Source organism: Alnus glutinosa, chromosome 5, assembly GCF_958979055.1.
Source record: "Alnus glutinosa chromosome 5, dhAlnGlut1.1, whole genome shotgun sequence".
Taxonomy (NCBI): domain Eukaryota; kingdom Viridiplantae; phylum Streptophyta; class Magnoliopsida; order Fagales; family Betulaceae; genus Alnus; species Alnus glutinosa.
In genome coordinates, this window is record NC_084890.1 from 32,967,058 (window position 1) to 32,984,652 (window position 17,595).

Below are 17,595 nucleotides of genomic sequence, written 5' to 3' on the forward strand. Positions count from 1 at the left end.
TCCTCTCAAAGACTCAAACTGCAATACCGTACCGGAAATTAACGAAAAAAAAATGTCAACAGAAAGGAAGAAAAAAGAAAAAAGAACCATCGATCTACCAATATATAGGCTGGTGTCAATATTATATGGTATAATCCCTTTCTGATCAGAAGAAAAGCACACTCCTCGACAACAAAAGCAGGATCTAAAATGATACCTAACCCCCTCAATAAGGTTCCTGGCCTTCCTTCAATCACGTACATCACTTTCTTTTTAAGCGGGAATAACCGGGGTCAGGGCGGAGAGATCATCAAAAGAATAGAAATGGAAGCTACAAATTTAGGCAGAAGAAAAGAAAAAGGATAAGATATAAGAGATAAATAGGCCATGCCATTCGGGGGAGTGGGAAGAAAGAGGGAGATCGACGCAATGGATGGCCTAAAGCATAACAATTAACAACAACTTAACGCAGCGTGATTTTAAAAGATATATATATATATATATATATATATATATATATATATATATATATATATATATATATATATATATATATATAATATTATAATTTCTTTAATTAATTATTTTGAAATCTTTGGTACCAATTACAGACAGACAAGAATGCTGACGATCGAGCTTCTGGGTAAGTCTTCAAAATGCACTTCGTTCGTACTCTCATTGCAGGCGAGACAATGTGACCATCTTCAAAGACTTTTGATCTTGAGACATAAATTACAAGCCAAATCTAACTATCAATTAAGGATTTTGAACATCGAATTTAGCCAACTTAAAAACTAACTATTTTCTTGAAAATGACCTACGTACGTACCCATTAACTACATCGACAGGTTGGTGGAAGCAGGGTGATGTTTTGTTGCTCTTCGGTTAATTAGGTGGTAATTAATATATAAACATTTGGTAATTCCATGTGCAAATTACAAATCAAATGGTGGAATTAATATATTCATGCATGCCTTGGGGTACGTACGTACCATATGGTTGTAATTATGTATGTGTGCCAGTGCCATCACTTGCAGGGAATTTTGTGCATGCGTCATGCGTGTTATAAAACCTTCTAGGAAATTAATATCAACTCTAATTTGGAGGTACGTAGTAACAAATTATATGTTTGTCATGAATACCATCGCATATTTAGGTCCGGGGTCCCCATTCAACTTCGCATTATATATATATATATATATATATATATATATATGAGTGTGTGTGTGTGTTTCAATTTATCTTTTATTATATTCATTATTATAAGCAACAGATCGAAGAGAATTTTTATTATATATATATATATATATGCAAGCTGTATGTCTCCTTTGACACCTATGGGTGCAAAGTTGTATATGATCGATGCTGGTCACTCCATCGGTCCTAAGCTCTCATCTATTATTAGAAGAGGGGATTGGTATTGGCCACATGCTAGATTGGATGCTCTTGTAGAGATCCAAAGCAGGTTGCCTGAAATTGAGATTGGAGAGGCTGATTAGCCGGTTTGGTTCTGAAACTTGTGAGACACTTAGGGATAAGAAACCGGTGGTGGATTGGCATGAAGTTGTCTGATTTTTTGTTGCTATTCCTAGGCATGTTTTTAATCTCTGGCTTGCTTTCTAGGATGATTTGACTACTCGGGAGAAAATGTGCGGATAGGGATATAGTGGAGACAGTTTGTGCCTTTTCTGTTGTGCAAGGGAAGAGAATAGAGACCATTTATTCTTTAAATGTAGCTTTAGCAGAAGAATTTGCCGGTCTCTTATGTCAAATTGTAGGATGATTGATCCCCTAGTTTCTTGGGATTGAATTGTTCATTGGAGTATGAAGAGTATGAAAGGTAATAAAATGCAAGTTACTGCCAAGAAACTCTGTTTTGCTGCTGCAGTTTATAATTTGTGGTTACATAGGAATGCTTTGCTCCATGGCCGATCCACCAAGACTGAAGATGGGAATATTCTTTCCAAGATCAAATGGGAAGTCAAATCAAGATTCTTAGCCAAGTTCCCTTCTAAGTAGTTCTGCAGTGGCTGCTTATGGTTGTGTTTTGGTTTCTGGTTTTCCAATGTGCTTGTTTCTTTGTTTCTAGTTTTGTGCAGCTAGTATTGTTCTTGCTGGAAACTTTGTCTCCTTTTCTGGGGCATTGTCTCTGGTTGAAGTTAGTTGGTTTGAGTTTGTAGTTGTTTGTTTCCTGTTGGAACTTTGATTCCAGTGTTTACTGGAGAGTTGTTTGGTTGAATTTGGTTAATATAGATTTAATTCTTAAAAAAAAAAAAAGAAAAAAAAAAAAGAAAAAAGGAGAGCTGTATGTCTCCTTTTCGCTTGAGACATGGTATTATTCGATTTTTCTACAGTTCTTACATTTCAATCACGTGGAGCAATCGAGGTCACAATCAAAGTTCATATAGTTGTGAAAAGAAGGGATAGGAATATGTTCTTAGTTTGTGGATAGGGATCCTTTCCAACTTTTAGGTGTTGTATCATGTTTATTTCTTAAATAAATGAGAAGTATACTTGGATTTTTTTTTAAACAAAAAAAAATATATATTCTCAAAACGATCTATTTTGGAAAAGTAAAACTATTTCGCAGATTGTTATATGACTGCTATGCAATTTGATGACATGGCATTGAAAATTAGCCTACTTGTAAAAATAAAAAAAATAAAAAATTAAGACCTGAATTTTTATTGTGAAGCCATCCTAACTGAATGACATTTGTAAAGTAATCTACTATTAGAGTATATATTTAGATTATTATGAAATTAGGGATTTGATGAGATTTGTATTGCCTTGTAGTAAGGGATCTGATGAGAATTGTATAGCCTTTGATAAATATTAGATTACATTGGATTTAAGGATTTGATGATATTAAATCACCATATATAAGGGATTTGATTAGGAATTCAAATCATATGTAATCTCTATAAATAAAGCCTGTATTGTAAAAGAATCAAAGAATAGAAGCAAAATATAGTCCATTGGGCTTTATCATGTGAACGTAGGTTATAGACCGAACCACGTAAAATCTCTTGTCTCTATTTTATTATTTTCACTATTTTTTTTTTATTAAATAACATTATTCATTTTTAAAACAAGGGGAAAAAAAGAAAAAGAAAAAGAAAAATGGTGAAGGCGGGAAATGAGGTGACCAACATGGTAGCCCTATTTGGCCACCTCAATGGAAGGTAGTCAAGACCCTCGAATGCAAGGATGGAGCTGGGGGGTGGCCGATAGCCGATAGGGGTCATGCCCCCCACCCAGTTCATTTGAAAAATAAAAATAAATAAATAACAAGTATAGTTTGATTTTAAAGTGTGGAGGAATAAACATTTTAGAGCTTATCTGTGTCGATTGATTCTTTGGGAAAAAAGTCTATAATTTGTGGAAAAATATAAATGAATTTAAGTACGGGTGCATGCCGAAAATAGAGGAAATTTCTCAGCATATTTTTTTGGAGCTTGGTTCTTGAGTGTTGAGAACTTGGGAAGATGAAAATTTAAAAAAAAATCTTGAGAATATTGATCATTGCAGGAGTTGAAATCTTAATGAAGAAATTTTGGGTTAAGGAAAATATTAGAGGTGCTTACACTTTTACAAAGAGAGGTTTACAAACTGACGTTGCATTTTATACAAAGACGAAAATGCCCTTCCCTTCACCAGTCCAAAATATCTCTCCGGCTCTCTCTCTCTCTCTCTCTCTCTCTCTCTCTCTCTCTCTCTCTCTCTCTCTCTCTCTCTCTCTCTCTCTCTCTCTCTCTCTCTCTCTCTCTCTCTCTCTCTCTCTCTCTCTCTCTCTGTGACCGAATCCGATCAGAAACTCACGCTTGGTCGGCGTGGGTTTGAGAAATCTGACCGGATCTCCTGCCGGGATACCCACGCTCACTAGATCTAGCCAGATCTCGCCGGCGGCCAAAGATCCGGCCTTCCCGAATCCAGATCCAGCCGAGAATCAATCGTCCTTCCCGAACCCAGATCTGGCCGGAAACTCACCCCTTTCGCCGCCGTTCCCTCTTACTTCATCCTCGCCGGCCAGATCTACTAGTCGGGCTTCCATTGGGTTGGTCGGGGCTGTGGTTGGCCGGTGTGTTGGATTTCTGGCAGTGTCTAGATTCAACCAGAATGAGAAGGGCATTTTTGTCCTATGTATTTAAATTTATTTTGACTATTTTGCATTAAACTAACGTGGAGCCTCATATAAAGCTCTACATCAGTTTGAAAATTTGTTGGTAAGCTTCTCTTTGTACCTGTAGCAGCTCTCTTGGGTTAATACATGGTTCAGCCACGCCGTGAAAAGCACCACTCCACCATATTGTGATTGATATATATTACCTGTTAAATGAAATGAAATATTGGTTTGTGTTGTAGATGATGTAGTGTATAGTTGAGAAGAAAGAAAAAAGAAAAAAGAAAGAAGAAAAGTATTGTAGAAAAGATTGGTTTTTTTTTTTTTTTCCAAGCACAGAAGAGACTCAAGAAGGCGTTAAAAACTTGAAGATGATGAAGAGATACCAAACCCACCTAATATATTTTGTATTCATACTTTGACCACAGAGTTTAATTTATTTTTTATTTGGCCCCCTCCCAACCAAATGTTTGGCTCCGTCCCTAGGATGGCCTTAAGCTCTTAACCCACCATTACCAAGGGTACTAAGGCGAAATTAAGCACAGTTAGCCTATTAACCTATTTGGCTAACCATGCTTAACTGCATCATTAAAATTTCTTGAGCTTCATTCATGCAACCGAAGCTAAGGGAGGAGAAATTTGAGAGAAAAGAAAAGAAAAAGAAAAGTGAGATCGAGAACTCATCCACACACACTATTTGGCTAAGAGAGAATCAATTGGAGGGGGGATAATTTGGGATTTTGAGCTCAAAACTGATCGAAACCAAATCATATCAAAACATTTTCTCACCAAAACACTAAAATCACAAATTTTAGTTGTTATTACGAATCAAATTTTTTGTTGAACTGAATATTGATGTATGGAATTCTCCTTGGATTCCTACTTTGCCAAATTTTAAGCTTAGGCCGAATGTTAATCTGTTGGAGCTTCCTCCCTTCACAGTGGCTGAATTGATTGTTCTTGGTGTTAGATCTTGTAATTTGCAGTTATTGTGTGATCTGTTTGATCTTGATTTGGCTCATAATATTTTGAATATTCATATTCCTCAAGTTACCTCATTTGATAAGTGGTCGTGGGCTCCATCTCCTTCAGGTCTTTTTTCAGTTAAATCTGCTCACGAGTTAGTTTTAGCTTTCTTTTCTTGAAGAATTTATCCTTTTTCCCCTGTGATATATATGGTTTATGCTGTGGGGTCTTAAGCTTCAAACTAGGCTTAAACATCTACTTTGGAAGATTGCTTGAGATATATTGCCTTCTCGTACCAATATTGGCAGATTTGTTTCGAGTGTTGATTTGGATTTATGGGTTTGTCCCTTCTGTAAAGATCCTCATGAGACTTTGAGTCATCTATTCATGGAGTGTGATTTGGTTAGACTGCTTTGGTGGAATTTCCATTGGCCTCATATTACCACAAGTTTTGCAGCTAGACCTATTCCTAATTGAATTGCTGCTATTGTTAATCTTGCTTTGTTGCTGGCAATTCCTAGGAAGGTGGTTTGGAAATTTCAAATTTTTGATGCTCTTTGGATTTTATTTGGTTGTCTAGGAACTAGTTAATCTTTGAAGGCCTGAAACCGGATCTTGTAAGCTTCCAAGAGGATAGCTACTTCTCTAGAATTGCATTTGAGTGCATGGAGTGGCTTTGTTCTTCTCTCATTTTGGTATGCTCCTCCTTCTGGTGTGTCAAAGGGAATTTTGATGTTGCTATTAGCTAGGGAGGATTTTTGCTGTCGCAACTGTTGTTGTTAGTGATTCTACTGGTAATATTATTGGTGCAGTTACTCAAAAGTTTTTCTTCACGGATGGTGGTATGTGAGAAGTTGATGCTGCCCTATTAACCACACGGTTGGCTGCTGCTTGTGGAATGACTTATTTTGTTCTTGAAGGCTAGGGGATATTGCTCTCTTGGTTGAATTAGCTATTAATAATCCTCTTTTTTTTTTTTCTCTTGGAATTAGCTAGATTTCTCTATGATATTAACTTAGTTCTATCTTCATTTCATAGCTGGTCTAGTGTGAAAGTGTCTAGATGTGCAAATTATCGTGCACGTGTGTTAGTAAAATGGGCCGCTTCTCACCTTATGTTTAGAAGTATTCTCATAGGATCTTCCATTCTCTCTTCTATTCGAATCAAGAATGTGAAAGATCCTCTCCTATAATTCCTTTTTTTCTCATTAATTAGAAGAAAAAAAAAGAAAAAGAAAAGAATTGTTGGTCCTGCCGACTCCACATCGATCTACTTTATATCCATATATATATATATATATATATATATATATATATATATATATATATATATATATATATATATAAGCCGGAGATAAAACAAAAAGAAACCTTTAAATTTGAGGAGATGGTTTATCTTACGTTGGAAACCATGTCAAAATTGGATAGGAATAGGAAAGTATGGGAGTACACAAGGCTTATCTTTAGAATTGGCAATTATAATCCATCCATCCATCACTTTCGTTTTCAAAGATGACAAAGAGTCCATTGTCCAATATTATTAATTAGATTAACCCGTCCGTCCTTGTCACGGATCGAGGAGTTCCGCACTCAAACTCTATTACCACGTCATGTGTTGTGTCTAGCTTCTTCAATCCTTTGATTGATTAATTAGTGTTTTGCCAAATTAATTAACAAACACTAATTAAAAGAAGAAAATCTTGATAATTAAGCCTTCACTGATCGACGCATGACTCATCGATCAACTCGGGAACGATGTACGTTGTGTCTTCTGCTCACACCCACGCAAATTATCAACGCTAGCTAGTGTCTAGTGATCGATTTCTCTATATATAATCCCACCGTCGATCTATTCCCTTTCATCTGACATTTTTCTGTGACAAAAGTTCTTCACTGCATGCACCAGAGCTTCATATATATATTTATCGCATCCCGTCACTTCCGCCACATGACCTGCTCTAATATTTATTTATTTATTTATTTTGTATATTATTCTAATTAGACAATTACGTGTATTATAGACGATAATTTAAAATGAATTAGGGGGAGCCGGGTTTGGCTAGCTTATTGTTCGATGTGGCTTTTGAGAGGACAAAGAAGAACTCGAGATCAAGAGTTTTGAGCAAAAGAGGATGTTATTATATATAAGAAAACCGTATTAGAAAAAATAATGGTATTTTTCACGTCTATTTCACATACACATATGTTACACTGGATAATATAACGTGTTTCGATCATGTGATTTTTTATTTTTTTTTAAAAAAAGTGGTCGATGTGGGTGCGTAGCGATAACAAATTGACGGATTCTAAGAGCTAGCTCAATTGTAAGTTTTTTGATTTTTTTTTTTCCTTTCCTGAGACTTAATTAATTAGATTAATTATTTAATTTATTTTAGTAGAAATGTAAAATTAATTAACTTTTGTGTATCCAGGTTGACTGGCATGGGAGGTCAAACTTCTAATTAACAACTCCGTATACGGTGATTAGGTTGTAATTAGCATTATATTGATAGGGTGGAATCAATATATTCCATGCCATCCATCTAATTAATATTGATAGGGCCACATATTGAGCCAGTTGTTGTCAGATCGAAGTGACGGTGGACCAAAACTAATTAAGCAGCCAACCCGATTTATTTATTTTAATTTATTCTTTTTTCGATCTCCATTGTTTCTATGATTAATTAATGTTCTTTAAAAATGAACTTTTAACAATTTCTTAACCAAGACGCCAAGATGGTATATATATATATATATATATATGATCAGTTTGAACGAGAAACTTTTGAGCCTGTTAATATTGTTGAATATATCCAACGACAGCATCTAAAGTCGATCGATGAGTTTAAGGAGGCATGAAACAATAATATGCGTCATCAAATTTAGTCCACAAATCACCCAGCATGTTAATACAGCTTAATCTTATATTGAATGACTCAATCTAGCTAGCTCTATGCAATAACCGGCCAGTCAGGTAGGTTAATTAAGACTTGATCAATGTTAGAATAATTTCCATATTATTTATGATTTAGTTTCTTTTTAGGTTTATTATTAATTCCCTTCTTTTTTAAGTCTACATTTTCTTGTTCACCACTCCTTAATTTTCTCTATAAATATCACTCATTGTAATACAATTAAATATATATATATATATATATATATATATATATATATATATATATATATATATATATATATATATATATATATACACAATTCAATATAGCAAAAATGTAGCTCTTAATTGGGACCTTTATCAGTTTCTTCTTTTGTTTCTGCTTCTGATCACTACTCACCGTCCAAAAATTCTTTTTTTTTTTTTTTTTTTTTTTCTCAAAACAAAAAGGTTACCAAACAACCAAACTTTATTAAACAAAAAATATCTTCCAAAAAAACGTTAACAAATCCTCTTAAATATAGGGGTGTTTTAGGTGAGGAGAGGAGAGATCCAGCCGGATACGTATATTAAATCACCCAAAAAAATATTTTAGTTACAACGACATCTAACCTTTGGTCAAAGTAAAGTCACCAAATTAAATTACGATATCTATTTAAACCTTGCAACACTTCTTCCCCTTGCTATATATATATTCCAACGTACACATTGATATATATATATATATATATATATATATATATATATATATATATATATATATATTTTTTTTTTTTTTTCATGAAACACATTGATATTTTAATTTACATATATAATTAAAAAAATAAGCTTAAAACTGTACTCGTCTACCACAAATCCAACGCCCCATACCAACTAAGATAGAAAAAGGAAATAATCCAAACACAAACAAATGATAATAAATCATTTAATCAAGGCCCATGTGAATGCAAGCTTTGCTACCTATATATAATATATATATATATATATATATATATATATCATTAAATTTGCATGAATAATATATAATACATTAATTATTACATTCCCTCCAAAGTACTGCGTATGCCTGCCTTGGGACACCGTTCAATGGCATCCATTTTTGTCCACATTTACTTCTTCAGATATATATGCTTCGATCGAACTCATTGACGGCGTGATTAATTAATTGCTACTACCAGCGAAGCCACGTGAGACGTTTCAGCACCCGAATACCAAATCACGAAACAAACATTTTTCTTACAGATCGGCAACTATTAAGGACCCCACACATGATGTTTGCCACCTCCCCTATGACTATGATCGCTGTGTTTGCCAGCTGTCATCTCCCCCCCACCACCACCCTTCTTCCCTACTATACCCCTCAGGTTCCTCGCTTATTTACTAAACAGCCATTGCTTTCAATCGTGTCAATCATTGACAGATCTAACTCTCCTATCCCATGTGTCGGTTCAAGCCCTGCATGGCTGCATGATACAATCCATATTTTTTTTTTCTACTAGCCGACAGAGGGGCCGGGCTAATGTGTAAGTGGGTTCTTTCGTAATTAAATTGGAACAGGGGGGGTTTTCTGGTAGGAAGTATGTCTATATGTTTAGCTCTATGCGCCTTAATTTGGAGGGGACAGTTGGGTGGAACAGTTGCATTGAGGTGGACTTCAATTGGAGACCACAGTTGCCACGACAGAGACACAAGGAGTTACAAGCAAGTAAGAAAGAGAGAGGCAGATTCTCTTAGCTTCATCAAGTTCTCCGGCCTGTATGGATCTTTTGCAGTTTTAGCTGGGGTTTTTGTTCATCTTCTTAATTTCGTTCTATATAAAGAGGAAAAAAAGAAAAAGAAATATTTTTAGATACCAGAGGCTTACTTTTTTGTCAGTTTCATTGCTTACAGAGAGTCTTTGGATTTTTTTTGCTCTTCTTTTTGTTAGGCTGCTAGTTGAATAGAGAAACGAGATGGGTTACTGGAAATCAAAGGTTCTCCCTAGGATCAAGAAGGTTTTCGACAAGAATGGTAACAAGAAGGCTGCTGCCGAGGCTTGCAAGTCCTTCGACGACTCCAAGGTTTGTTACTATGTTTCTTCTTTCTCCAAAGATTAGAACCCAAAAACTTCTGATACATACCCTCAAACATGCATATCTAAAGGATAGAGAAAAAAAAAATTCTGACTATTTTATATATATATATATATATATATATATATATATATATATATCTGTATTTCATTTAGGAGCAAATCAATAAGGAGTTTGAAGAGAAGAAGACTGAGCTTCAACCTAAAGTTCTTGAAATATACGAGGCATCGTCAGCAGAAATCAAGGTTAGATTATATTTATAGCCCAGGAACTACAGGCAATAAGTTAAAAAGAATATGGTGGCATGGAAAGAAGAAAAGAAAAGAGCAAACTTATAACATAAATTTTTCACCTTATACAGACTTTGGTTAAGGAGCCCAAGGAGGCAGGACTGAAGAAGAGCTCTGTTGCAGTTCATAAGTTCCTAGAGGATCTCGTGGTAATTGGTACGTATGATCATCATTTTGTTGTTGGTTGCTTGGATTTTATTTGAAGAACAAAGGGTAAATTTTCTTCATTGAAACTTGTATAATCTTCCTTATTAATATTGACCACGTTATATATATATATATATATATATATGCATGTACAGAGTTTCCGGGATCCAAACCAGTATCTGAAGCATCTTCAAAGTATGGGCCAGCTTTGGTTCCAGGCCCAGTGTTGTTTGTTTTTGAAAAGGTCTCAACGTTTATCGTTACAGAAGAGAAAGTTGATCAGGCACCGGAAGCGGCAAAAACAACCGAGGAAGAAGCAAGTGGCAAAGAGAAGGAGATAGTAGCTGTTGAAGAAGAGAAGAAAGAGGAAAAGGTACTGGAGAAGATAGAAGTGGCGGCGGAGGCTGAGAAAGCGGAACCAGCTTATACAACGGAGCCGCCGCATGTCAAGGTGGAGGAAGCGGAACCACCAAAGCCTTGACAAACCCAAGTACCTCAACTTCCTCAATCAAAGGAGCTTTGTGTAGAAATTTATATATAAAAGCAAAACAATGATTTGTTATTCTTTGATGATCTCCATCCTTTTCTTGTAATATCTCTTGGATTTGTTTTCGTGGACTTTTTAAGCTTCCTGTTTAATTAATTGTATAATCTTTGTGATTAATATGTTCTATTTATAATTATATGGAGAAGGGATGGGGATACTCTCCTCCTCTATCTCCTTCTTTCAGTATTTAATGAAAACTCATGAATGCTCCTCCGATCGATCCGATGAGGAGTTATCTTTGTTTGGATTTACTCTCTCTAGATCTCTCTCTTGTGTTGAGGAGTCAAATAGCTAGCGTAAAACCCACCAAGAAAAAATAATAATAATAATTAGTTGTTCAAGCAACATTTTTCTATCGAGTAATGCTCGTTTAAAATGGCTTTTTTTCTTCTTTTTTTCCTCCAAGAAATTACTTAAAAGACGTCGCCCTATCAAATAGGTGCATGATAAATAAGTATGAAAAATACGTAACAATACTCTTTTTCTATTAGATCAATATTCTGTAGATTCCCTAGAGTATATCTTCTTGAACCATCTTCATCAAATACAATTTCGTGATTACTAAAAGCAATGGTATAAACTATCTTTTTATTACTAGAGTTGATAAGACTTTTAGAATTATTATTGAATCAAATCTTAAATTTAATAATAATTTTAAAAACCACATCAATTTAAAAGAATAAAAAAATGACCCATATATATATATATATATATATATCATTATTCTATAATGCTTCTGCGTTGCAAACTTTGCCCCAAAGTATAATGATCAATGTCAGACTAAGATATCTATATATATATATATATATATATATATATCTAGAGAGGAAGAAAATCCAATTTTATTGATCTTCAGAATTAGGTGTCTATCATAATGATGGAAAATATTCATAGTATTATTTAACATTTAAAAAAAAAAAGTATTTTTACATTTTTTTTTTGTGTGTGCGCATCTTTAATTTATGTACAAGTTTCAGTTAATTTTGAGTTAATGACTAAAATTAAAATGAGAAGTATATATATACAGAGAATATAGAAGGAACAAAACAATATATGGTGCGATGACGTCATGTAAAAGACTGTTTTGCAATGCTCAAATGTTCAATGCATGAAGTTTTAGAAGGGTGAGATAACTTTTCTAGCAGTAAATTAATATTTACTGCATAATTATACAAAGTGATATGGGTGCTGTAAGAGAAGTTTTCCTCCACGAATAAATCAAGCACATAGACATTGTATACAAAAATAAAAAACAAAGGCATGCAAGAAATTGGATTGTTTTAGCAATTCTGCGGATTTTTTATTTTTTTATTTAAAAAAAAAAAAAAACCTATTTCCCACACATCAAACTTCCAAGCATGAGTCTTGAAATTCTGTGACATCCTTAATTGAATGGTAAGCATAAAGAATTACAAAGCTTATTAAAAGGGAAATGGATCCTCTTTATTTCAACTGAAATGGAGATGAGTCGGTCCCTTATAAAATGAGTAAAATTGTCATTTTATTTTTTAAATAATTTTACCCCTTATATTACAAGGGACTGGCTTCTCTTCATTCCAGTTAAAATGGAGGATCCGTTTGTTATTAAAAGAGGCTTCGCAATTTTGGCGTCAAGGGTGTTGGCCTGGGCAGCAACCAAGCAGCCATATCTAGCCAAAAGACTTTCCAATGCGTTTTGAAATTTGGCAAGAGATCCTCTTATACGAGGCTTCAATTTTTTATGAAATTCTGCTTAGGATTAAAGGGATGCGAGAATCAGTTGCTTGAAGCAGGAAGTTCGATATTTTAGGTTGTTTAAGGTGAATAAACTTACAACTTGCTCTTTTAAACTGTCCAAATTTATGTAAATCTAGACAGCTTAATTATTGTTGATTTGCTTCAAACTCACTTTTCATATTGTTAAACCTCATGACACAACTGCAATAACAACTGACTCCAATGGAGCTCAACAAGATCCCGAGATATCTCATGCAGCCACACATCATGCTAATCATCCAATCAAGCGTGATGTAAAAGGCAACATATCAAGACAGTTGCATGCAGCCTATCACGCGTGTATCTCTTCCCTGCAAGGCAACTCCCCAAGGCATAAATCAGCAAGTCTATCTCTGACTTGCTATCCATGGATATCACTCCATAGACGTAAGCCGCACATCGTAGAATCATAGCACACCTAAGGAAAGACTTTCCTTCTTTGTTTATCCCAGCAACATCATCCCGCAATTCTCACAATTTGATTCTTATTGGAGCGATTCTTTCTATATGTAACAATATGTAAAACTAGCATAAATACTCTGTATATTGTTACCCTCAGTTTACAATCTCTTTCATGGTATCAGAGCAACACTAGGCATACGCCCACAACAACCGATCCTTCACTCATCTGAAATGGCCACCACCTCATCTGCTGACACCACCACTATTGCAATACCCGTTGCAGCAATTCCCACTGCCATACCGAGCCTACCCTCACCAAACCTTACTTTCCATGAAAAACTTGAAGGACCCAACTATCTTAGTTGGCTTACCCAATTCCTTCTTATCCTGCACAGTACAGACTCCTTGGGGATCATTGATGGATCCAACCCATGCCCTCTCAAGTTTCTGCCTGCTAATGATGGTACACATGTACTCAATCCTGAATTCACAATCTGGCAAAGAAAAGATCGGACGATCCTAAGTTGGATCAACATCACCTTATCCAAAAAGGTGCTTTCAACCATCTATGGACTTGACACTTCCCGGCAGGTTTGGACAGCTCTAGCCAACCAGTTTGACAATCAATCCAAATCCTGGATTGCTAACCTAAAGAAGCAATTGCAAAGTCTTCATCAAGGCTCTAAGACCTGTTCAGATTATGTTCAAACTGCTAAAGAATTTTCAGATCAACTAGCTGTTCCTGATAAGCCGATTCCTGATGAGGATTTGATCACTTATCTAACCAATGGACTCAACCCATCCTTCAACAATTTCATTACTTCCTTTTCCATTATGACCCGAGACAAAACCTTAAGCCTTGAGGACTTTCAAGATGAACTCATCAATCATGAGACTTTTCTCAACCACCAACAATCCAAGTTGGTAGATACCTCCACCTATGCCTTACTACATCACAAGCCTAATTCTCGATCCTTTTCTCCAAAGACCCGTGGATCATCATTTTCCAAATTTTCATCCATAAATTTTGGTTCTCGATTTGAAGGTGCTGCTCAAGCTCCGACTTAGAGGTACAATGCAATACCACCACCTTCTAGGTACTCAGCTCCTTCCAGATTCTCTACATTACCCAGGTTTCCTGCTCCTCGGATTCACTTTGCCTCAGAGAACAGGTTCCCTGCACCCCAAGGTCCTCGGACTCCCTGCCAGATATGTGGCAAACTGAGCCACAATGCCCTCGATTGCTATCATCGAATGGATCATGCTTTCCAAGGCAGGCATCCACCTTCTCAATTGCATGCCATGGCTGCCCATACCACCAATGCTTATGAAGACCAAGAGTGGTATGCTGATAGTGCGGCCAATGCACATATTACACATGATCTGAACAATCTCCATGTGCAGCAACTGTTCCATAATTTTGAAGCCATTGCAGTCAGCAATGGGTCCACACTTGCTATAGCCAATAACGGTTCTACCACCCTCTCCTCTTCACAATCTGATTTCATTCTTAAAAATGTCATGCAGTGCCCTAAGGCAGCTGCCATTCTTGTGTCCATTCAAAGATTCTGCCTTGACAATCACTACTATTTCATTTTGATAGCATCTCACTTTTACTTTATTGACTTGCAGACTCAAGCACTCCTGCTGGAAGGGAAGAGTGAGAATGACATGTGCTGTCACGCCCCCGTTTTGGGATATAAGGGGATACGTGAACTTGAGAAAAATAAAATCATCCACAAATTCATTTAAAGAAAAAGGGCAATAATCACAAGATGTAGATTAATACTCATAATTTCATATATATTTTAGTAACATTTCAGTTAATACAAATAAGTCAGGAATCTAAAAAAAAAACATTGTTCATATACAAAAAATCAGCCCGATCTATGTACTATTGCTTGGGGGGAACTTCTACCTCCAAAGTAGTCCGGACTTGCAGTGTCATTAACTATACATAAAAAAAATAAATAAATAAATAAAAAAAAAAAAAATAGTTCCTGACTAAACCCTATGATCACAGGCTATCGAAACAAACTTAAACCCATTTATCAGCATCAATGGGCTAGAACTGTGAATCATCATAGGTAGCGACCCTTATGAGTATGCCCGCTATGAGGATAATGATGTGAAGCGCCATCTGAAAAGAATTATAAGAGTAAGGGGTGAGTTCGACAACTCAGTAAGTAACACAACAAAACATAAGATACAATATAAAAATTTAGTTTATAAATTTGAAATTTTTAGAGTTCACATATAGAAGTATCAGTATCAATAAGAAATGTGCATATATAATCATCATTTATAGTGTGTAAGTTTTATCTACCACTGGCCCACTTCCGCATTTGTACCATAAGCGGTGCACGTTAGGCTTGTCCATAGGACCGATCCCGAAGGACCCATAGGCTCATCCTGTCGTCACAGGGGAGAGTTGCTGGGTTAGGAAGCTCCCTAGGTGAGAACCCCCCGGCCAATAGCCCCACACTTTTGGTGTGGTTGCCCTGCTACCCATCATCATCATTATAAGATCTGGATCACATCATTATGGTGCCGTGAGATTAAACTTTATGTGATGCATATAAAACATACATTCATGTAACTGAATCATAGTTTCATCATCTTGTTTATATAGTGCACATGTAATATATATATATATTTTGATAATCATAATCTCATCATCATCTTCATTCATACCATGGTCTTCTCATTCATTCGTGTGGTTCATAGGTAACATATTCATTATTTCATAGAACAAATAATATTCAAGTAAAATAGTCTTTTGAAAATTCCCAACGTTTTCCTTTTAAAAATGTTTTATTTAAAATATCGTCGGGATTATAAAGTTGTGTTCCCTTACCTGGTGCTATTTGATTGCACTAGTACCTCCTTCCTAGATTAGATCACAAAAATAGAATAGGTTTTTAGAGGATATCTTTGAGAAATGATCAAATTGGGTGCATATGACATTAAGGTAGAGTCATGTATCCAAAATACAATTTAAAATTTCTAATCTATCACACATGGGGTCATCGCATCACTTGTCTATGCAGAAATGTTTTTAGCAACATATAATTAAATTTTAGTAAATTATATAATCCTTTTTACTAGAGTTATTGGTCACCTTTGTTTAGTTGACTCTTCTTTTTCCAAAATACCAAATCGGACATGAATTATAGAAACGGAATTATTAACCATTTGGTCATTAGCAACTGAATAAATTTTTAAGGGAAGAGGAACTAAATCTTTATTGGCCATTCATAGCAACTCTACATAATGAGTAGACCATGAAAACATACCACTATTTGTGGGGTATCTTCTATTTGGTGCTATTAAGGAGTAATATTTTGTTTAAGAACATTTTGTTTAGGTTGAGTAACATTGTACGTGGATAGTGAATAGTACAAGTTATCACAACAATGTCTCAATACTATAACCCAACTCAGACTTCCATAGTCAATATTGAAACTATTCACAGAAGCATGTATTTGAAATTGAATATTTAACAAATCCTATTCTCAAGAAAAGGAAACAGTCAGAGAAGAATTTCAATTAAACTATCATAATCATATCAAATAATAAGCCAAAAATCCCACACCCTTACGGTTTCTAAAAAAAAAGTTTATACACAAACAACTCAAAAATTTTACTACCCATCAATTAAAAGACACTCACTCATATTCTATATAATAGTTTTAAGGATAAACTAGAAAGCATCCTAAATCAAAAGAAATGAATATTTTGGAACCAAAATAGTATTTACACGTTAGTTTTAGCAATTTACCAAGTTTTCTAAAATACCACAAAACAAGCCAAAAGATTTCACACAATCAAACACCAATATGAACAAATAAGAACCTAAAATTTTACTAGAATCTGAATCACCTAACAATCCAAATTAAGACTACAAAACTCAGAAATTTTCCATCTCAATTAGTTCCTCTACCATGAACACAATCTAGAAATTTTTTAGAAATTTCAATACCCGGTAGTCTCCCTCTTCTTCACCGAAAATCAGAAAATTCTCCTCCTAAATTTTCCACCCTAAACCCAAAAATCAAAAATCCAGAAATTAATACTCACAGGGAACATATTTCTTAATCTATGAGGACCCAGAAGTCGTCGAAAAATGCCCTCCGGTGGCATCGCCGGAGCGGGGCCGCGGTCTGTCGGCCCGGCGTTACTGTCCGCCCAGTCCAGTGGCTAGCCCACCGGCTGGGTCTTCTCCCTTCCCCACTTCCCTCTCTCGGCCGGTCTTCCCCCTCCCTTCTCTGCTTCTCAATCCCTCCCTCATCTCAACTCTCTCTAAGAAAAAGGAAAAGAACAAGAAGAGGGAAGAAAGAAAGCAGGGGAACGAAAAGAGACACAAAGGGGGGGGGGGGGGGGGCGTCCAACCAAAACAAGGAGAAAAAATAAAAGATA

The 17,595-nt window shown here is 35.5% G+C and overlaps 1 protein-coding gene across 3 annotated transcripts; it reads left to right on the forward strand.

Annotated features, from left to right (window-relative positions):
* Nucleotides 1–9,534: 9,534 nt before the first annotated feature.
* LOC133868659 (plasma membrane-associated cation-binding protein 1) lies at nt 9,535–11,270 on the forward strand. Of its 3 annotated transcripts, none has more exons than XM_062305597.1 (5): nt 9,535–9,668; nt 9,891–10,023; nt 10,191–10,280; nt 10,397–10,481; nt 10,628–11,270. In XM_062305597.1, the coding sequence occupies exons 2-5, from the start codon at nt 9,916–9,918 to the stop codon at nt 10,951–10,953; spliced, it is 609 nt and encodes a 202-aa protein (XP_062161581.1). In that variant the 5' UTR covers nt 9,535–9,668; nt 9,891–9,915; the 3' UTR covers nt 10,954–11,270. The 3 variants fall into 3 exon arrangements, with proteins under 3 accessions (XP_062161581.1, XP_062161580.1, XP_062161582.1); XM_062305596.1 differs by having other exon boundaries at nt 9,567–9,718; XM_062305598.1 differs by having other exon boundaries at nt 9,584–9,746.
* The last annotated feature ends 6,325 nt before the right edge of the window (nt 11,271–17,595 follow it).

Excerpts from the sequence above, each read along its gene's own strand:
- LOC133868659 (XM_062305597.1), top strand. The coding sequence starts at position 9,916 with ATGGGTTACTGGAAATCAAAGGTTCTCCCTAGGATCAAGAAGGTTTTC. Across the intron at positions 10,281-10,396 it reads CATCGTCAGCAGAAATCAAG|ACTTTGGTTAAGGAGCCCAA; the intron begins GTTAGATTATAT and ends CACCTTATACAG. Across the intron at positions 10,482-10,627 it reads AGAGGATCTCGTGGTAATTG|AGTTTCCGGGATCCAAACCA; the intron begins GTACGTATGATC and ends ATGCATGTACAG.